At 48.1% G+C, this 21,085-nt stretch overlaps 5 protein-coding genes across 5 annotated transcripts; 3 read left to right on the top strand and 2 right to left on the bottom strand.

Moving 5' to 3' along the window:
* Positions 1 to 434: 434 nt before the first annotated feature.
* Positions 435 to 2,682, top strand: DEU56DRAFT_911165 (major facilitator superfamily domain-containing protein; the record flags this gene model as incomplete). Its single annotated transcript, XM_041357260.1, has 14 exons — positions 435 to 571; positions 625 to 651; positions 719 to 795; positions 851 to 919; positions 976 to 1,164; positions 1,221 to 1,574; positions 1,631 to 1,836; positions 1,888 to 1,933; positions 1,999 to 2,036; positions 2,089 to 2,188; positions 2,241 to 2,333; positions 2,391 to 2,407; positions 2,471 to 2,584; positions 2,638 to 2,682. 14 exons carry the CDS (start codon positions 435 to 437, stop codon positions 2,680 to 2,682), a joined length of 1,512 nt encoding a protein of 503 aa, XP_041210239.1.
* A 689-nt stretch (positions 2,683 to 3,371) lies between these two features.
* On the top strand, positions 3,372 to 7,011 carry DEU56DRAFT_972043 (uncharacterized protein; the record flags this gene model as incomplete). Its single annotated transcript, XM_041359474.1, has 17 exons — positions 3,372 to 3,578; positions 3,633 to 3,665; positions 3,722 to 3,796; positions 3,847 to 4,102; positions 4,155 to 4,331; positions 4,389 to 4,480; positions 4,534 to 4,578; positions 4,697 to 4,770; positions 4,893 to 5,084; positions 5,137 to 5,223; positions 5,277 to 5,384; positions 5,434 to 5,466; positions 5,519 to 5,621; positions 5,674 to 6,120; positions 6,187 to 6,350; positions 6,406 to 6,596; positions 6,647 to 7,011. The coding sequence occupies 17 exons, from the start codon at positions 3,372 to 3,374 to the stop codon at positions 7,009 to 7,011; spliced, it is 2,649 nt and encodes an 882-aa protein (XP_041210238.1).
* Positions 7,012 to 7,712: 701 nt separating this feature from the next.
* Positions 7,713 to 9,096, bottom strand: DEU56DRAFT_754795 (uncharacterized protein; the record flags this gene model as incomplete). Its single annotated transcript, XM_041349852.1, has 7 exons — positions 7,713 to 7,853; positions 7,906 to 8,042; positions 8,107 to 8,255; positions 8,305 to 8,493; positions 8,558 to 8,701; positions 8,735 to 8,900; positions 8,931 to 9,096. 7 exons carry the CDS (start codon positions 9,094 to 9,096, stop codon positions 7,713 to 7,715), a joined length of 1,092 nt encoding a protein of 363 aa, XP_041210237.1.
* A 201-nt stretch (positions 9,097 to 9,297) lies between these two features.
* Positions 9,298 to 9,888, top strand: DEU56DRAFT_979638 (uncharacterized protein; the record flags this gene model as incomplete). Its single annotated transcript, XM_041359753.1, has 2 exons — positions 9,298 to 9,811; positions 9,862 to 9,888. The coding sequence occupies exons 1-2, from the start codon at positions 9,482 to 9,484 to the stop codon at positions 9,886 to 9,888; spliced, it is 357 nt and encodes a 118-aa protein (XP_041210236.1). The 5' UTR covers positions 9,298 to 9,481.
* Positions 9,889 to 13,319: 3,431 nt separating this feature from the next.
* On the bottom strand, positions 13,320 to 20,459 carry DEU56DRAFT_855239 (multidrug resistance-associated ABC transporter). The gene is made up of 41 exons (XM_041355243.1): positions 20,076 to 20,459; positions 19,157 to 20,024; positions 18,818 to 19,105; positions 18,586 to 18,770; positions 18,506 to 18,532; positions 18,363 to 18,452; positions 18,291 to 18,310; positions 18,148 to 18,241; positions 18,081 to 18,087; positions 17,701 to 18,030; positions 17,514 to 17,653; positions 17,427 to 17,457; positions 17,321 to 17,376; positions 17,203 to 17,271; positions 17,114 to 17,144; positions 17,000 to 17,065; positions 16,403 to 16,949; positions 16,276 to 16,348; positions 16,211 to 16,223; positions 16,130 to 16,165; positions 16,042 to 16,080; positions 15,894 to 15,986; positions 15,694 to 15,837; positions 15,629 to 15,636; positions 15,544 to 15,580; positions 15,370 to 15,491; positions 15,288 to 15,318; positions 15,088 to 15,230; positions 15,023 to 15,034; positions 14,941 to 14,973; positions 14,745 to 14,876; positions 14,639 to 14,695; positions 14,427 to 14,583; positions 14,306 to 14,379; positions 14,109 to 14,251; positions 13,991 to 14,057; positions 13,928 to 13,938; positions 13,832 to 13,876; positions 13,713 to 13,779; positions 13,625 to 13,665; positions 13,320 to 13,575 (listed from the first exon to the last, which is right to left on the bottom strand). Exons 1-41 carry the CDS (start codon positions 20,298 to 20,300, stop codon positions 13,473 to 13,475), a joined length of 4,755 nt encoding a protein of 1,584 aa, XP_041210235.1. The 5' UTR covers positions 20,301 to 20,459; the 3' UTR covers positions 13,320 to 13,472.
* Positions 20,460 to 21,085: the final 626 nt, after the last annotated feature.

Raw genomic sequence — 21,085 nt, 5'->3', positions numbered from 1 at the left:
CATTGCCTTCTGTGGATCGACCCTTCTCAGGTATGGGAGATACTTATCGTCACCTTGGCATGGCAGGGCCCATCAAGTGGAGCCTTTGCTCTTATCTTTCGAATTCTGATCTCTCCCTACGGTACACTGTTACACCGTGTAGGTAGATAGCGGCGAAATATCCAGGGTGCCTTCGACGATTTCCGTATTCACGCACGCACGCTGGCTGGCACCATCCTTACGGCATCCGTAACATGTATTTATCCCCATATCCGAGTTTTTGTACTGGCATTTGCCGTAAGTAAGTCTGTCACTCACTGTTGGACCAATGTCTTAGCTTGCTGGTCGAAACAAAACCTGAGGTTGAGAAATCGGATTTACTATTCAAGAGGCTCGCACTCCCTTCGAAATTCTTGCAATTCCCCATTCAGCCCTGTATTCGGTTGACTGCACTCATGCCTGCTCTGACATTTTCTGGCATCAGCAGTGCTCTGTATGGCCTGCGTCACCCAGTGATCAACCCCACCAACCGAAAATGCTCCACAATCCCTGTTTTCTCGCTGAACAATCAGTACTCCCGCAATTTCCATCTGTACGTTTCTCTAGAGAGTGTATACAGCCTCACGTCTTACTAGTGACATGCAGGTCGTGGCTTGGATTTTTTGTCGCATTGTGAATTGAGGCTTACTATTAGATATTTCATGCATGTTAATCGCTGAACGTGGCTTTGCTTATACAGCTTATCGTGGTTCGCGTTCTCCCCTCTCATCCCAGATGTCATCAAGACTGACTTGAAGCTGACATCTGCGGAAGTCGGTATGTTAGAACTTCGGGTCTATGCACGCCAGTTATTATCTGAAACACTGTTCAGGGAATTCAAATATTATTTCGCTGTGCTCCACCCTCATTGTACGGGTCATCTCAGGTCCACTCGTCGATCGTGAGTACACCCCGAAACTCTAGCACTCCGTATATCTGATCCTGTTCATATAACAGGTTATGGGCCTCGCAAAGTGATGGCTGGCCTTCTCATTATCGGGGCGATTCCTTCTGGCCTTGCTGGAACCGTATCAACTGTGAACGGTCTCTACATTGTCCGTTTCTTCATCGGAATTCTCGGCGGCACATTTGTCTCTTGTCAAGCTTGGAATACAGTTTTCTTCGACAAGAATGTCGTTGGTAGAGGTGAAATGTTCAAAAAACCCCATGTTTGAAGTATTCTGATACAGTCGAATTCACAGCAAACGCCTTAGGCGGAGGCTGGGGTAATGCGGGCGGCGGCTTCACGTTTATCATCATGATCGCCCTGTTCAATCAATTGCTTGCCGACGGTATGAGCCCGCACGTCGCCTGGCGGGCGGCATTTGCAATCGTGCCTGTACCGATTCTCCTTTCCGTCGCTACAGCCACTCTAATGTTTGGCACTGACCACCCCGCGGGCAAATGGAGTGATCGCCATAATGTTGTCGCGGCCGGACCTCATGTTTCAGACGATCAAACGAGCATCACCGATAGCAAAAATGCGAAAAGCAAGTTTGGTGATGATATCGAGACTGGAGACGAGAAGAATGTCCAAGTCACTGTCACTGCTGTTTGTCAGTGCCCATCGTTCACCTTGGATTTCGTTTGTTCCCTTAACCAATTATGATAGACATGGCTTCAGAATTGGACACTGCTGTCAACAACCCACTTACCCTGAACATGGCGTCCAAAATCATCGTAAACCCGCTGACCTGGCTGCCCTCGTTGGCTTACATGACTACCTTCGGCTACGAGCTTGCTATTGATGCTAATCTGGCTACTGTTCTGTATACGCTACTCAAGTCCCCCACTTTTGGGCAGACCAAAGCTGGTTATGTGAATCTCCTTGAACAGTCACTGTGACCTACTTGTTGACAGATTAATCAGGTTGCAGGCATCTACGGTCTACTTAACGTGTTCTCACGGCCGTTGGGTTAGTCACGTTCTTCTCATCAAGCAAGGTTGTCTCATCATAGCATATCCACCACCTCATTGCAGGCGGGTATTTCGGAGACCTCATATACACTAGATTTGGTGTGAGTGGCATTGATATTGTGTGTGGACTTTTGATTCGATGAACCCCTGCAGGTGCCCGGCAAGAAGTACCTGACAATCGCTTGTGGGGTCACTCAAGGACTTTTATCGCTTGGCCTTGGCCTTTACATTGACAATCATTCCCATCCATCCCGTGAGTTCGGACCGTAATTTCAACACTGATGGTCTAACAGCAACAACACCAGTGGCGGTTATTATTGGTATTTTTGTCGTCCTCGCAATCTTCAACGAGGTCGCCAACGGAGTGAACTTCTCCCTTGTTCCGCATTGTAACCCCAGTGCGTGTTCAATGTACCGAATTCCCAATTTCACCACTGACCGTTTTCTTTCACAAGACTCTAATGGATTTATGGTCAGTACTGCAGTGCTTGGTGTGTGCCATGTATTGATGGCAGAAACATTCAAACACTTGTAGAGTGGAATTGTAGGCGCCATGGGAAATCTCGGAGGGATAATCTTCGCGATTATCTTCCGCTTTGAACCATCTCCTGCTGGCAAGGCATTTTGGATTTCTGGTGTTATCGCAGTTGTGAGTAAAAGGCTTGTCTGTCTTGTGCAATGAGTACTAAGACCACAACTCAGGGTGTGAACCTCTTACTCTGTGTCATCCGCGTACCTCAATTTTGAATATGACAAGATCGTGACCAGGGTGATTTTTGGTGTTGCCTTATAGGAATGACTTATGTAGACCTCTTCTGACAGTACGTGTATTAAAGGAAAGTGCTTGTCTGTTCATATCGTCCAACCACGTTGGCCTGTCACAAACCGCGTCTTGGCTTGAGAGAGTATCGAACAGATTTCTGCCCTAGTAACTATGATAGCTGAGCTTCTAAATTGCCATCAATCAGAGGAATGCTTCAAGTGTCAATGTGAAAGTGGGCTTGAGCAGGAGAGTATCGACCCACAACCTACGAGCTTTGAGTGAAACACGGCCAAAGGCTTACGATGAATACTCATATAGTATCTTGGATTGATATTAAGCCGGAAACGCTTCGCGTGGCGTGTACGATAAGAAATGATGGGTTCCGTAAGTTGGCGAAATCAGGGGTATCAAAGACCCCAAGCACCTCCTCAATCTAGGGGCAAGTGCCCGATGTGACCACGCCTCCACGCTCGATTTCTAGATCTGAGGCTTCCCGTAAGTTCCATGTGTGCCAACCGGTTTTACTTGAAAGGACCAGCCATGTGATGCTTTCCCCTCATACGCTTAGGGGGTAACCATCAGTGAGGTGACAATGATGTCCCGAGATCCAACTGCTACCATACAAATCTCGAGGACTTCAAGTTCGTCCCCCGAAACTGACTACTCACCTAGCATGTTCAATCACGTTGCTACCACTGCGTTTACGGCTTTCACGTCCTTAGCAGGCCCCCCAGGCCCCACCTACCAGAAACTTCAGGATGGTCTCCCCATACCGTTCTTTCCTGCGTCTCTGGACCGGCCTGAAAGGAATGGTCCACAACTTCCCCAAAGTCTTCCACAGCTGCCAAACAATGCTACCCCTACGGAAGTAGCTGAGCAGGTTGTGCTTGAGATTTCAGCGCATGATGTTGAAGCTGACGTTTGCATTCGCTAGGACCTCGAGACGCCAGATAAGTGGGTCAATCGTGTAAGGACGGCAAATTGATAATGCGCGTAATTTTTGATGAAGTCTTCCGCGCTCAGAATCCGGAACTCGTGCGATTGACGGGTAAACATCCGTTTAACTCCGAAGCGCGCCTCGGTGCTCTATTCGAGAGTGTAGGCGTCTTTTCATCCGATGTCATGCAGGGCTCACAGCGATTTTGTAGGGATTTTTTACTCCAGCTCACTTGCACTTCGTGCGGAATCACGGTGCAGTGCCACAAGTCAATCATGAGATGACTGCTGGCTGGAAAATCCGCGTGCATGGTCTGGTGGAGCGAGAGGTTACATTCACTCTACAAGAGCTTCAAGGAATGTTCCCCGTTGTCACCCTTCCTGTAACTCTTGTGTGCGCTGGCAACAGGCGGAAAGAACAGAATGTCATCCAAAAGACACTCGGCTTCAGCTGGGGAGCAGCAGGATGTGAGCTTTTAGCTCGTGCTGACTGAGAATCCTCACCAACATCACTATTAAGTATCAACAGCCCTTTGGACGGGTGTCTACCTGGCCGATGTATTGGATCACGTGAAACCAATTCGTCGACAAGCCAAATACGTTGTCTTTGAAGGTGGAGACAAACTTCCGAATGGCCCCTACGGAACTTCACAGCGGCTGTCATGGGCTTCCAATAAGGACAAGGGCATGCTCATTTGTAATTCAAATGACTTCCGAGTCCATTATTATAATTCCTTCTGACATCATACTATAGCCTGGGCCATGAACGGTTTACCGTTGGAGCCAGACCATGGTTTTCCTGTGCGTGTCATTGTGCCAGGTCAGATCGGTGGACGGTCTGTTAAGGTGAGATGCTATCCTAGTGACAAGGAGCCTATAACCAATTAGACGCCCCCTAGTGGCTGAGCCGCATCGAAATAAGCGATCGTGAAAGCCAGCACCACGTATGCCAGTTCTTGTGTGCTCAAATAAGCGTCGACTGATAATTTGTTTTCGCAGCTGCACTTTTGGGTATGCGTGGAACACTTTGTCCCGAGGATAAATCGCACTAATGTGACATAGGACAACAAATTGTTGCCAGCGCAGATTATGCCTGACCAAGCCCGCGCAGAGAAACATTGGTGGTATGACCCAAGGTTAGTCTGAGTGCTCTGACATTTCTGAACAAAATTACTCACTAGACGGCGACATTCCAGATATCTCATCACGTTGGTCTAATTTTGCTCTCATGTACCACAGGTTGAACAAAAGTCTTTAGGGAGCTGAATGTCAATAGTGCCATCGCGAGACCGGATCATAATGAGAAGCTTTATATCGATAAGACACCGGATGAAAATGGTACAATCGCATCATATCCCATCCGAGGATATGCGTATGCAGGTGGAGGCCGCAGGGTGACCCGTGTTGAGGTTTCGCTTGACCAGGGCGAGACATGGACATTGGGGAACATGTATGTCTACATGCTCCAAAATCAAAGACCTTATTAACTCCGTGCCGAAAAGCGAGTATCCCGAGGACCTATTCAGAGAAGTGCGTCACCAAGACCCAGTTTATGGAACTCTTGATATGACGGAGCGCGACACTTCCTTGTGAGTAGCAAGCACATTACTGCTGCAATGGAAAATGTTCAGATCCCGTGCAGCTGTTGGTGCTTCTGGACATTTGATGTTTCGCATGACGTTCTAGCGAGCAGTGATGCATTGATGGTTAGAGCCATGGACGAGGGCCTCGCATTGCAACAAAGAGACATGTAAGGCAGGATCGTACCATGTGAGCCCATTAACATCAACCGTCAACAGGTATTGGCATGCACTTGGCATGATGAACAACTGGTACGTATTGACAAAGCACGATGTTCTGGGCCCTGATGTGGGCTGCTGGCAGGTGGTTCCGCGTTGCCGTTCATAAAACCGTCAACGATGACGGGAAAATTGTCTTGCAATTTGAGCATCCAACGCTCGTCGGAACAAATGGAGGATGGATGGAGGTGATACTTAATGTCTGGTCCCAGAAAACAAACGTTGATTGTGGTCTATCAGCGCATGAAAGCGGCCGGCGAGGACATCATAAAGCCTGTCTTCGGCGAAAGGGGGCAGGATCTCGCACCACGTGCTCCAAAGCACCAATCGGATGAGGTCTCTTTGACCAAGCCTGGCATAAACCGAAAAATCACCCCGGAAGAGTTCAAGACGCAAGATCGGAAGCAACCATGGTTTGTCGTCAACGGTGAGGTTTACGATGGAACTCCATTTCTAAAGGATCATCCGGGAGGTGGTGACTCTATCTTACTTGTGGCTGGTGAAGACGCCTCTGAAGACTTCTTCGCCATACATTCTACCGAAGGCAAAAATCAATTGGCTGAAGTGGGTCCTCGTGATTTTCCTGCAGAATGTCGGTTTACGACCCTTACGCAGTACCATATTGGCACCCTCACAACCAGTATGACCAAAGAAAAGCCCACCGCAACGCAGTCGGACGGTGCCTTTCTAGAGCGCAGCCAGTGGAAGGGCGTCAGATTGTGTGACATAAAGCAGATCAACCATGATTCTTACCTATATCGCTTCGCCTTGCCGAAAGAAGACCAGCCGCTCGGTCTGCCAGTTGGACAGCATGTTTTCGTTCGCTTGCGCCGGCAGGATACTGGAGAAATGGTGCAGAGAGCCTATACTCCGGTGTCGCAACAAGGCGCAGTGGGCTTCATCGACTTTCTTATCAAGTGCATATTCTTTGTCAGGACACGCTTGTCGCAACTTGACTGACTTCTTCGTTAGATTGTATCTGCCTTCCACGGCGGCCCCTATTGGAGGGAAGATGACCACTGGCTTCCATCAACTACATCTCGGAGATAGTGTGGAACTCAAAGGACCGTTAGGGTCCTTCATCTGGGATGGGCCAAGCACCGCATTGTGGAAGGGGATAAGGAATACAGTCAAGGAAGTTGGCATGATTTGCGGTGGAAGCGGTACGACTTCGAATGCGATATCGTAAATGTGCGATACTAAATAAGTGCAGGGATAACGCCGATCCTCCAGGTGCTCCGAAGTATCCTCCAGAACGCCGAAAGCGAGACTCGGGTGTGGGTGATCAGTGCGAACAAAACAGAGCAGGATATCCTCTGTAGAGAAGAACTTGACATGCTCTTCACATCGCACAGCAGGGAGCGGTTTAAGCTTCACTACACGCTTAGCATCGCTCCTGACGAGTGGCCGTACAGCGTTGGGCGAATCAATGATGTGTTACTGTCGGAGCACATGCCACGGCACTCTGAGCATGGACTCATCCTAGCATGTGGTCCCGATGCTATGATAGCGCATGTCATAAAGCCCGGACTGCAGAATATGGGATGGGATATAGAGAAGTCTCTGGTAGTATTCTGAAAGGGTAAGAAGTCACGGTTGTAACAAGTCGTCTGGACAATGGATTGTTGTGTAGGATATTGTGAAACCATATGCAAAGTGTTCGTTTATAAGGCGTGTATGAGTGCGCATGTTGAGAGCTGGCCCCAGTGATTTTCGTTGGCTTGTGGGAGTGCAGAGGACAATGACGAGGTTGAAGTACAGATGAATGTTGCACATAGCTTTTATGAAAGCTTGTAGCAGCAGATAGTACCTGCATTCTTGAAAAGTTCACATCGCGGCTGTCTGCCACAAAGTCCCGAACTTGAAAGAGGAGTCGTTTAAACATTGACATCGCGTTCATGAGAACCATGTGAAGTTTACGACCTCCAAAATGGACTCGTCGCGAACCTGCAGCGAAACAATAACAGGTTTGTTGGTACAGACAGCAGATGAATGAAGATAGTCGTTCCTTCATGCTTGGCCGTATTGGTACGGTATCAGTGGCCCAGCAACAAGTTGGTAATGCTGTGCAATACCTGCTAACATTGTTAATATATATGTACTGAAGTTTAATATTTGGGATATATCATAGGTACAATTATTTTCTCCTGATTGAAAAAGACTACTGTACTTCGCAAACCCATCACATGATTGCAGGCTTGTATCCCGCGATTTTGCAAAATGAGATTTGACAGTGATCTAATCACAAACTCCCATTATATCCGCCATCCAGCACCCATTTACTTGTATATCTGGTCCCGCACTTGCCACGTATTGTCATACCAACCTACTTTCTCGAGCACGAGATATTCCACAACGCGATGGGGCTCTGCAGATTTAGCATCTACTAGCTGGCCCTGCTTGGTGAACACCTTGAGTTCCTGGAGCAGCATAAGCTCATGCACAATCAGCACATACTGGAAAGACACCCACCTGCTCAGTCTCAAACTTGACTAGCGCATGTATCACCAGCCGGTTACCGCGCTTCGGGGGTTCCTTCGCCACATAAACTTCGCCGGAACGGATAGATACGACGGTAGCTCCCGGTAATATTGGAAGTGGACGGAATACTAGATTGTTGTAAATCCAAATATCGATCGTGAAATTCTCGGAGGGCATAACGTCAATACTTACAGCTTTTCTCTTGGAATAGGGCTTTGTCTGAGACATCGCTTAGAACCTTCCACTGCCAAAACTGGCTAGGTTTACGAGTGCGAATAATTTTGTTCACCTTAGTGGCATGATCGGCTGTTGTTAGCACCTTCAGGGTGGCTTCATCCTTGCTATTGATATAATTAAAATATAATGGAGGTCAGTGAAAAATGTACGCACTCAGCTATGGCATGGCCCATAGCCAGATAGTTATCCATTGCAATACGTCGCATTGGTGCTAGCCAGGATTTCGAAGAATGTGATGTTATGTTGCCCAGTTGACGCCATGTGCGTGGCAGGAATAAGTGACTAGATCGAAAATCACAATCTACTCCCGTAAAAGCTTCAGCTTTAGCGATGGTATACATGCTGCATAAGGTGCAAAGGAGGCTAAGAGAGGCAGAACAAATGCACCAAAACTTTGGACGCGAACCTGAACGTGTTCTTCAGCCAATTGGAGAAATTGTGCTGTTTCGCATGCCAAAACGCGCCTGGATTTGAGAAAAGCATGCGCAGTGGAGCGTCGCTTGGTATTTCAACGTCTGAATTGGTGATAGACTGAGCTTGAGTGATACTTCTACAAGGAATATACACACCGAGAGTTACTAACTTAGTACCCCACATATCCATGGTTGGAAACAGGTTAGACGTGTTTGCCATGTTCATCATGCTCTCTATTTGTTTGAGCTGTGCTTCCGTGCCGTCTGAAGCAGGGAGAGCCTTTTTCGCTTTCTTCTCATTCTTGGTTGCAGATTTTCTCGGAGCACTGGAAGAGGCTGTAGTAGTATTAGCAGACGCCAACCCACCCGTGCTAGAAGCCCTGGACGTTGACGGGGGAGGAGCTGTTCGGGTAGTGGAATTCGTTGATGCGGATTTTAAGGCCGAGAACGAGCGTTGTGGAGAGAGCAAGCAGCTTTTCTTCAGTTGAGACCCGAAGGAGACACGCGCCACCTTCACCGTCGCCATCACCATCGCCCCGGCAGATAGAACTTGTCGTTGCAACACAGCGAGCTCGAGCAAAGACTAAATATGAAGTCGATGTCAATTTCTCAAAAAGGATGTCACCGGAATATACATATGCGTGCGAACAAAATCGGCAGCCGGGGACGCGTGTGCTCGAGCCGGGGAGAACGAATATAAAAGGGTTGTTTCGCCGGCCAAAAATTCCATCCCGTTCTACCCGACGCACCTTTGCTTTGAACCGCCATCACTGAATCATCATGCCTGTAAGACATCTTAACTAAGTATTGTTTTTGAGAGCTTAATTGAGTTCTCTTCACAGCGCTCATCACGTTCCTCTCGTCCAGCTGCTAAGCCTGCAGCTCCCCAACAGTCCCGCGGCGCTCATACGGCCGCGATGCCTCCTGCTGCTGCCCACGGTAACCCAGCACACGCCCCCGCACCACCAGTCCCCGCTCAGACATCTAGCGGTCCCGGATTGATGGCTCAGATGGCCGCCACTGCTGGTTCCGTCGCTGTTGGATCTACCATTGGTCATGGTATCTCCTCTATGCTGTTTGGCTCCAGTTCATCTGCTGCACCTGCGGAACAAGCAGCACCTGTACAACAACAACAGGCGTACCAGACGACTGGTGCTGCTTGTGAAGTTCAGGCTAAGGAGTTCACTAAGTGCTTGGACAAGGCAGACCTGCAAAGTTGCTCATGGTACCTTGACCAATTGAAGGCTGTACGCATCCGTTTGATTAGCTGCAGCTTCGCGACTGATTGTGTTTCTAGTGTCAAGCTGCTGCTGCTCCCTATTAATTTAGTGGAATTTGACTGGATATACTGTTGACGAATACCGTGTCACATGTTAGTTGCCTTTTGTCTCACCCCACGCAATCAGATATCCACCCCTGCGAATGAACGACCACATTCAGATTCCTCAGAACGACACATCCAATTCGGAATTGAGATGATCGAAATGCAAGGATATTACCCACTGTAAATGATGTTCGTATTAAAACCATTTGGGTCACCGTCTATGACCCATCTGCTGTCATCCTTGTGGATGCATCCGTTCAAAATATAACATACAAGCCAAATGGCATAAGTCGCCTCTCTCGAATCCGGAGTGTCAATTATGGTCTGCGGAACAAATAACTTGACATTCTGCATATTACGACGAAATACTTGCAAAGACCTATGTCTGGATCTCCTTGAAATCCGCGCTGCAGCACCAAATAAATAAGTACCACGACGAAACTTGAAAATTAAGAAAACAAGCCTGATTCTCCTGCTCCCTGCACAGCACCAGACTACCGTCAACTCCATCGAGCATCTCCCATGCTATACGCCACTGCCCGTCGATATTTGCACGCGCTCCTGGGAAGCGATTGAGGCCATGGTGGTTGCTGCATCAGAGTCAGCCACGAGCCGAGCGTGATATTCTCGAACGCTTAGGATGAGGCGTGGTCCTAGCACAAAAGACTGTATGACTTGCAAAATATGAAGAACACCAACAAAAATCTGAACTTTGAGGGAAAATAGGTCCTATAGAAATGATGAACCGCGGTCGCATGCAGAGGTCAGTGAAAGATTGATATACCGCTAAGATCGTTGGAGACAAATGTACTACGAGGCTGAAGCAAGACACGGCAATATAACTAGTAGCACGTTCAATCATTCATCAGAAAAGGGAACCATATTCACAATGCGAGCTCACCTCGCAAAGTAAAGCACGTGTGATTTTATCAACACCGTGAAACAGTCGCCGATAATCCCTCCTGCCGAATATTGTCGAAGTTCACGAAAGTGTTTTACAGCAATCCAGATTGCGCGACACAGCGCGAAGACCTCCCAGACAGTGCCGAGTATCCAAGTCATGGAAGCCAGAAGTAGGGAATTGTCCCCAAAGACAATCGTGCACGCATAGGTGCCAGAGAGAATGAGTTCCTCTTGTCAATGAGCGCCATGCACGTTTTTCATTTACAATTAAGTGTACCTCCTGAATTATGCCTTGTTACTATTGCATTGGCCACTACGTCGAAAATGTTGACAGCCAAGCACACGACGACGAGAAATATCAGGATCCTTGCGGATCGTTGATACATGGCATGTAACCGAGCGATCATGATGACTGCAACATGTTTCGGTCAAGTCAATATCATAGGTGTTGTAACTGCACAACTCACCACACAGCATTGGAAATGCCACAGCATTCGTCCAATCCCACAAGAGGTACAGTATCCGGCCTGAGAAATACGGTTAGTGATGGGCCTTGGGTGGTACAAACAGACTCACATCTGTAGCAGTCATGATAGTAAACGAAGAATCTGGTCAAGAATGACACTCACCCCTACAGTGTGTCGCGGTTAATTGAATGGGAATAGCAGACATCGGTGCAGAAGACTCACTGCATCTGTCAACAAGATCGTAGGAGCATCGACTGTATGCCATTGGTCAGAAGAAACAAACACGGTGAATGCGAGAAGACATACCCAGTATGCCCAGGCTGAGTGTGAGAGATAGCAGATTAGCACGACACCAATTGTTTGGCCCTCTGAACATACATGACAAAGAACATTCCGAGATAGCGGACCTAGGATATTGTCAAGTCAGCACAAATTCACAACAGGCAAGCTACGTACACTCAGATAGAGGACGGTCATCAGGGACCAACGTTGCCTCTGTCGCAAATCAATATTAATGTTCTTCTGACGTGGGACTGTGCTCACCCAGACCAGTTCGACCTACACACAAATCTTAGCGAGATGGCTGCTCCGGTCTTAGGATCAACATACCTCTTGTCCGAACGTAAGGGCTGGAAATACTTGTGAGAATCAGCAATTCTCTAATGTTATCATGCTCACCCCAGTCATACACCACTCCAACAAAGGCAGCAACTGGGAAAGCACAATCAAGGTCAGATCGAGACATCAGCGTCGAAATCTGACTGCTCTTCACGAACCTACAAGATAGCTGCTAATACGTGAAGAGTTGATGAGTGGCCAATACCTAGGGTCGTCTGAGACTAGTGTCATACTGTTAGAGGATGGATGTGAGTGAGCGGGGAACTTGGTGGACATACGACATGATATTCGTGCTAGATATACCACCATCCAGTGCTTGCATGACTGAAATGAGATCGAGGGATGATATTCGTTCCTGTCAATATGTCACGTTCGAAGTGATGTAGCGGGACTTGAATAAATTGCCGGTGATGCGAAAGTGATTGGTACCACAGGTTTTGGTCATGAAACGTTGAGTATTACTGATTTACATAAAGATGTGGGGTTCAACGTACATGCCCAGTGGAAACCCACTCTTCCCAGAATGGCTGGGGTTGCGTGAGGTTGTCTGAACTGAGCGACACAATGTCAACAGACGTGCACATGTGTGATTGTGCAGCTGCAGGATTGTGCCAGATTGTGTGGATGCAAATATTTGCTGTTCATGCATGCATACACCCCCGATTGCATCTGATCAGTTGGTATATTAATAGAATACTCGGCGCATCCCCTCGCGCGCGTCCCACAACCATCTGTCCCTGCGTCCACTCGTTGGCCCAGATCCTGTCCATCTACTAATGGTCCTGGCACGATTGAAGTAGGAATCAGTAAGTATATATAGAGTACAAACCACAACGTACCGCCAATTTCGGTCACGAGAAGCGCTAAGATATGCAAAGCAGAAAGATCTATCAAATCTTGATTGAATCAGCATGATATATGCGCATGTAGTCAGTCGCACAACGAACCTTTAGCATGTGGTACTTCTGCAGTGGCCGAAAGAGCGCAAAAAATGACCTCTAAGGGAACATTGTGAGATAACCAGGTTGCAAGACGTCAGGAGGAGAGTGCTTGACGTACCGTACTCGTACTGGTAACCTCATGAGTTCGGATTCCAAGTTGAAACGGCCAGTACTTGCACCAGTGGTAGCTGGCGCACGGACTCGATACGCTCCATTCTGATATGACCTACCACGTCTCAAATGATCCCGCTTGGTGGCCGTTCAACGTTCAACGTTCATCAGTAATACTCGTTTTTAGAGGTTCGTGGAGAGCAAGCAGGGATGACGATGTTGTTGACGTCTCACTATCATTGCACGTGAGGTGGCCATCGGGCAGCAACAAAGCCGCGCTAGTATTATCTGCTGCTCATATGATGCTTATGCGATACGAGCGGTAGTGCTTATAGTCCTAGGAGAAGAATTAAAGTTCTGAATTGGATTCCAGGTGTGTTTGGAAGTTGGTTAGGTAAGCGCACACGAGACGCACGTGGGTGGACGACGCTCCAAGGTCATCATAAGATTATGTGTTGTGGAAGTACATTCTAATACGTATCAACCAAGTTGGCCTTCTGGTATCGTGCTGTATGAATAGTGCTCCGTGGTTTTGATAACTTTATCATAACCCAGCTAGATTTTTCAACATCGCAAATTCATTCTCGCCCGTTGCCTCACACAACCCGTAGAATTGGGACGAAGGGTCGGAAAGCAGAACAGCAGGACTAGGGGCCTCAGTTAATTTCCCGCACCATATACTTCGCAATAACTTACCGATCAAACTCAACGATTTTGCCCTGGTCGAGGAGTATCACCTGTTAATATATGAGTAATGCCCGAATAACATGCCAGATATATCTACCCTATCATAATCGATGACGGTGCGCAGTCGGTGCGCGATGGTAAGAATGGTGCTATTCGCAAATTCTCTGTTGGGCGCAGTCAATCTCCTGTGAGGATTATAAATATCGCAAAACGAACTGTCTGATCGTCTTTCCAATGAGTTCGTCAGTCGCGTAGTCAACGCTGGAGTTATGTTACTTGAAATCCCGACTTCAATCATACGATCGACATTACCTTGCTGTTGCCTGCGACGTATCGTTGAGAAATAAAGTGCAGGTAAAGGACAAGAAAACATACCTCGTCCATGACCAAAACTTTCGACCGCTTCAGGATTGCCCGGGCCATGCATAGAAGCTGCTTCTCGCTGGAAAAAGTCGTGAGCAAGGTTATTTGGTGGCACTGACAGAGTTCTAACCCCGTAGAGAAGTTCTCCCCTCCTTCCGATACAGGCGAGTCTAGGTTTCGGAAAACATTGACATTGATCTCAACACCGTCAATGTTAACAACGCCGTCGACATCATCAGATGGAATCAAATGCACACGTCGAAGAGATTCGAACTAAAGAACGGTGAGTATATGTTTATAGTCAAGCAATAGCAATGGTGAACAGACAATCTCCGCGTCTTCATACTCGTCGAATACATCCAGCGTGGATCGCAAAGTGCCGCTAAGGATGGTAGGGTCCTCTGTTCGGTGTAAGTATGATAATTATTATCACTTGGCAGCTACGCACGAGGAATGATAGTGAGCTTGCTGCGAAGATCTGAAAGTCCCATTTTGGAGATGTCCAGATTGTCAATGGTGATGCAACCCTCTGTCGCCTCCACAAAGCGGAAGAACGACAGTGCGAGGGTGCTCTTTCCGGAACCCGTGCGGCCTAGGATGCCGACCTAGGAATGAAGCTTAGCTCAGTCGCTGACGAAGCAGTCCTCGAATATCTAGTACCTTCTCTCCGGGGTGTATCTCGAAGTTCAAGTTGTGAAGAACATCAGGCAAGTCAGGCTAAGGGAAAGATTATGCATGGATGAGGTTCCCACTGAAAGCTGCTTACTGCATAACGAATGATCAAGTTTTCGCATTTGATAGCACCTCGGTCTGGCCAAGAAGTTGGCGGACGTGGTTCGATGAATTCAGGAGGCTCGCGTTTAAGCTCCGAATACTCCTTGACACGCTCCAGGGCGACCTATTTGAAGGAACATCAATAACACCGCACGTCACACAGTATATTAAGTACTAAAAGTACTAACCATGGATTGTTCAAGGCCAACGAACCGCCGCACCTGAGTTCGAGGTCAACTAGGAATCTACACAAACCTCAGTTTCACCTACCAGGAATAGCAACTGCAAGTAGAGTCAGTATATTGGTCTGGAATCCATGACAAGCAGGCACATACTGTCCAAGTCATGCCTCCAGCAAACGAAAGAGCAAATCCAGCGAGCGCAGCTGAGATGGTCGGGGTGGAAACGGCGATGAGACCTGTCACACCAACGGTCGCAGCAGACAACAGGTCGAACCGGGCGGAGAGCCAACGATTGACTAAAGACATCAACTAATGTCAACCACTCTCGAAAATCAAATGGCTGCTCGACATACCAGCCCATTGCCAATAGTTCGGGTTTGTATTCTAGTAGGCCCATCGGTCAGGGCATGCGAAAGCGAGTTCTGTTTGGCTCACCGTATCGACGCAGCGAAGCATGTCTCGCAAAAACTTTGACGAAGCACCGAAAGCTCGAAGGATAGGTGCTCCGGCAATGGTTTCACCATAGATAGAGTAAAGGGGGGACCGCGCTACCGAGTCTTAAAGCAACCACAATTAATTGACTGCTTGTGACATATGAAGAACGCTTACCCAGCCGCCGCATATCTCTAGCAGCTTGTCCATAGTCCTGGGCACTTGAGCATCCCCTTCATACAAGAAAATGAAAGAGAAGTACCTTTGCAACTAAACACAAGTTCCAAAGTCAGCGCTGATGTGATTGATCGAAAAAAAGGTGCAGACCATTAAAGTACATAAAGCCAAGGAAAATGATAGCAATGAGGAAGGGAACACCGCCCGCCAAAGTGACAGACAGAACCATGACGATGAAAGTCAACGCAAAGATGATACTTCGACCAAAGGAATCCGAGAGTCGACTGTCAATGCCTATATTGTTATGTAGCATTGTGTAAGCGAAGAAAACATTGTCTCAGAAAACGGACCTTCGAAGTCTTTCCCGAATCGGTTCAGGAGCCTCCCCCGCGACACGGTATCATGGAACCGAATGTTCGCAAATAACACAGTTTCCAGAAGTTCTATTACGAGCGATGTAAGTCAGTGGTCACAAGAAACCTCTCGACCTCAACCCACTTTGGTATAAAACGGCGGACGCGTGGATAGAGCCGTTATCTAAATGGGATTGGTTCAGTAGTGATTCATGAGAGAGGGTATAGCTTACACAGTACGAAGTATCTGTAAGTCGAAATAAAGACACCTGAAAACAATCAGCACCGCGCGGTACAAAGTAAATAGTTCAAACCTGTGAGAGTGACCTGCAAGGACATGCGTGAGTCATGATGGGGGATACGGTAGAGCCGTGCTTACCACAGCATAAATGACAATGTAGTACACCGGTCCTTTGGCCTCGACCTCTTCTGTGCTCGATCCCGACCATATCCTACAGATACAATGTCAACTATGCGGCAGCAAACTGCTAACACCATGAACATACTTAAGCCACCAGTTCTCTGCAACAGGACAGAGGGCACCCAACACGAGAATGGACAAGAACCATGCCCAGTATCCATAGGCGCCGCACGATTTCACATAAAGCTCCCAGACATCACGACTAACGCGGCCTACAGCGCGTTTCTCGTCTTCCACAAGTTTCCTGGGTGCTTTCCGCTCCACAATTGCCTGTGGCTCATTGACCACGGTGGAGCTCGTCTCGGATGTCGGGTCAGGTTCCACACCATCTTCCACGAGTGTAGCAACGGGAGAATGGCCTGCAGGCACCGCTGGATTCCTCGAAGTGCTTGCTGCGCCCTGCTTCTTGCTAGTGCCACCCATGGTCTGCACCAATGTCCCCTTCACAGGCGATGCGTCAAAGGCTTCGCGTTCACCAGCGAATAGAAGATGCCCGTTATCAAGAGCGACAACATATGAAGCACCAGTCAAGCAAAGTTGGACATGATGTGACACAAGGATCACCGTTCGCCCGTGCATCAGCTCTCCTTTGATGCATTTGTAGTAGATGTGATGAGCCGTATGAGCGTCAACTAAACTCGAAGGTTGGCATTTAGAATTGCGGTACTCAGAACGGACGTACCAGCAGACAGAACATCGTCAAGCAACAAGATGGACGCTCGGGAATAAACAGCCCGAGCCAAGGAAACTTCGAGAAATTTAGTGTCCGTAGCAAGTAGAATCTCAATTCACTGACCTCGAGCCTTCTGTCCACCTGACAAATTCACCTGTCAGTGCAGCTTTGATCAGTATATGCATGACGCTGCGTGGAAAAACGCAACATACGCCACGCTCGCCAATTTCGGACTGGTCTCCATCCTCAAGGATCATGAGATCGCTGATGAGTGCACAGATCTAGGGGTGCAATCAGTTGAGCTTCCATTATCCACGAAGCGCGGCCGACCTCTAATGTCTTCTGATAGCGCTCTTCGTCAAATGGTAGACCGAACAAGATATTGTCTGAACATGGCGATAAGCACACTGGGAGTGGTTGAATGTCCATAGCTCACCTTTAATAGAAGCATTCCGCAGCCAGGCAGCCTTGAAGCGTCAAGTTCTTCAGTTCAAGCATCATCTACTACCTCTTTGTCACTCACCTGTGGTACGTAGGCGCAAACGCCAGGCACTATCCATTCTTCCTTTGTGACCTTCTGGTCGGCAAAGGAAGCAAGTGCGTCTGGTGGTGAACGCGGACAAATGACCTGGCCGGTGAGGACGTCCGCCTCGCCGAGTAAAGCTGCATCACATTGAGCAGTATTCCAAAGTTTGCTCCATCAGACGTACCCAATAATAACAGGGTCTTTCCACTGCCTAGCTTACCACAAACGAGCGAAAGTTGTCCTTCAGGGAATTTCAGAGCAAGATCAACAAGCATGAACTTGTGCCGGGGCGTGGAAGCTGCTGATGAGTCCGCAGAGCGATCATGGGGCCATGTAATGCTAGCAGATTGAACAGCGATGAGGTTGATGGCGGGTGCAGCCGAGAGCGGGGGTACAGGCGCCACCTCGGTGAGTTGAAGGTACTTTCCAATCCGTTTGAGCGAAACGTGAACCTGGAGCAGATTTATGAAAGTTTCTGGTAGCGCATTCATTGCAAAACGCATTTCGTTGAAAACTACCGCCAGGTTTGTTAGCTCAAGTGCTGCGCAGATTACAAGTGCCTACCAAGCATCTAGACATATGCGTTCAGCCTGTGAATACAAAGAAGACTGATGATAAGTGAAAGACTTACAGATGTGAAGGCGATAGAGGGAGTCAAGGTCTGCTGACGCCAGACTGCGAAGTGCCAGAAGGAAACTAAGGTGACAATTAGAGGAGACGCCTCCCTGAGCCCTGCGTTAGACGAAGCAGCTGGAAGCCTGCACAAAAACGTACCAGATAGCGGCAAACACGACCTAAAGGGTGGATACATGAGGAATCGGATGGCAGAGAAGAAAAGTTACATACCTCAATCCTGTAGTTCAATTTTTGGTATTTCAGCTCTCTCTCACGGATTTTCAGTACGCGTTTTTCGAAGCTGCGCTCCCATGCCATGAACTGCCAAATCAATGAGAGAGGGCTTCAAAACATGAACTATAGTGGATCATTACCTTGAGCATACGAATGCCGCCCAATATCTATCAGAGGTGTCAATGAAGGCAGGTCAGATGGTTTTTCACAAGGCAATTACCTCGTTCATGAGCGAGACCCGTTCGTCCCTGGCCTTCATCAAGTTGTCCTGTGTACTGATCACTACTTTACCTGCAAAGTGATTTAATGGCAGGAAAAGACAGATGACCGCAAGACCAATGAAGCACGAGACACCAAGCATGCTGTACAGCAACGTCGTCCCTACAACAATTTCGATCGGAGAATCTAGAGGAAATCAGGACTAGAACGATGGTATAATGAAAGGATCTCACCCGCGATAGCGAAAAGATGATAAGGAAACTCGGCGACTCGATCAACATCAGTGGTCATTAAAGTCATAACCTGCGCTTTGCTCGAAAATTCGTTTTCTTCCTCGGCCTTGTCTTTGCTTTCTCCATCGGCATTTTTCGATTTTTTATCATTGTTCTCGTCGGACCCAGAGCCAGCAGAAGATACAACATCCTTCCGAACTAGTGTCTTCGCGAAAAGCATGGTATTGAGCTGCATTCGCAAGCGAATTTGGATAATGGAAGTCGCGAGGTTCCACATTTGAGAGTTGACTATGACATGTTAATATCGAATTATATGGTGTTACACCAAACAAAACTTACGCTGTGTGACAATAATAAGGGATGCAAACTGTCCAAAAGCGTATACCCATCCCCATCCTTTATCAAGGCGTTCAGGATCATCTTCCAGGTATGCGATGAGCTTGCGAACGAAGAACGGAGACCCAAACCACATAGGAGCAGCTGCGGCGGCCAAGAGTATTTCTGCGCCAAATGCAAGCTTGTTGACATTGATAAGGCGCCAAGCGAGGTCCCATCCTGGCTTGAGAGGATTTCTACGAAGATTCATGCGCATTCTAAAGAACTGATAGGTCGCCCGCATCTTCATCGGAAGGATTGGCAAGTCGCCAATTTCGACCGAAACAGAACTTCCGAGATGAATGACGCGTGTCACGAAGCGGAAAAACAGAAAATCGATCACAGAGGTGCCCGGAAGGCCGCTGACGTTCTCGTATGACTCATTGGTCGTGTCGTGTATGGTTTTTTGAGAGTAGATAAGTGAAGGAGAAAAGTGCAACGGTGGTCCGCGGGGTGCTGTCGCAACTATCGCAAAAGCCAAGGTATACAACACGGTCATGCTGTACCAGAAAGCAAGCGATGAAGGAAAAGCTTGTAGATTGCGAGTCAAGATAGAGTCAGATGAAGGAAGGATTGCTGCGGCGAAGTGAAGGACCGAGGAGAAGAAGGTCAAAGCCGTGATATGTATCATTGACTCGGAATGATTGTCCGTGGTGGATTGGCCAACGGAACGAACCGCTAGAACGCCGACGTAGAGTGCAAACGTAGTCCGAAATATATGCTCTGTAAGCATGTTCTGGCCATCTGGGTAGGCCGACCAGCCCAGAGAAATGCCCTCGAGCACAAGGATCACCGCTGAAAGGAAGACAAGGAGTAATTTTCTATTGCGCATCTGCACTAGGTGAGACCCTGCATCATATGCAGCGCTACTAGAGATGCTCACTTTGAACCAGAACGCGTCCTCATCAATCGGTTCTCCATTGATAAAATCTTCCGGTTTGGTCACGTTAAAAGGATCATCCTGGTTCACATCGTTTGCCAAACTAGCGTCTTGGGTAGTCGGCAAGCGTATCTTCTGCTGTTGAGACTGCGCCAGGAAAAGCGCGAAACAACTGATTGTTGCTCCCCCGACGAGTGCTTCTGCTAAAAGCAACTGGTATGGCGGCATGACGATTTGCCGCGCCTTCGAGAATAGTACCACTTCCGACTTCCAATTGGTGGTAAAGGGAAATGTAAAATTCGGACAGGTGAAGCATGAAATACAGGTCAACTACGTGCCATGAGATAAGAACGTGACTAGTACTGACTATATGCCGGGAGCGACTTGCTCGGAAGTCTGAGAAGGATCAAACCTTATCAAACCGCAGTCTCACACAACCACATGGTCATTTCAACTCGGGGGACCAACAACAAACCGGTTCGGACCGTACAGCATCTGCCAGTGTGTAACTCCAGGTAACTCCTCACTAGGCATGACCGAGCTTGCTGGCACTTTCGAAGTTCGAACCAAGAGGTTCGATCCGGAGGGCTATCAAGTGACTCAAGTATGATACAGATTCAGAGCCTGTCATGAATTCACTGAACTTCGGCGAGTTTGGTGAGTATGCTTCACTAGCCTTGGATCGAATACGAAGGAATATCATATATATTGTTTGCTCTTTACCACATCCCAAATGTTGGTTATATCTTGTGCATGACTTGCCGCGGGCAATTCACCTGTCATCTGGGGATACGGGACCGTGACTGACTCGGATATCAACCAGCTTTGATATCCTTCTACCAATATTCGCATGGCCTTCAAATCATGTGAACCCATCATCCGTCTTTGTAGAACGCGATTGCCATTACTGTCGACACGTCCTCGCATTGTTCGCGTTCGCGCTGGCGGCCCCTGGTCGTCTTCACAGTAAGATGCGCATTCCTTGCTACATCAACCGGCATTGACATGTTCTG

The sequence above is a fragment of the Suillus clintonianus genome, assembly GCF_016758775.1.
Source record: "Suillus clintonianus strain FC179 chromosome Unknown DEU56scaffold_23, whole genome shotgun sequence".
NCBI classification, from domain to species: Eukaryota; Fungi; Basidiomycota; class Agaricomycetes; order Boletales; family Suillaceae; genus Suillus; species Suillus clintonianus.
This window is presented reverse-complemented; position numbering and strand designations above follow the sequence as displayed.

Excerpts from the sequence above, each read along its gene's own strand:
- DEU56DRAFT_855239 (XM_041355243.1), bottom strand. The coding sequence starts at position 20,300 with ATGCCGCCATACCAGTTGCTTTTAGCAGAAGCACTCGTCGGGGGAGCA. Across the intron at positions 14,252-14,305 it reads AGTATGAAGACGCGGAGATT|TTCGAATCTCTTCGACGTGT; the intron begins GTCTGTTCACCA and ends ACCGTTCTTTAG. Across the intron at positions 14,058-14,108 it reads GGGGAGAACTTCTCTACGGG|CGAGAAGCAGCTTCTATGCA; the intron begins GTTAGAACTCTG and ends GACTTTTTCCAG.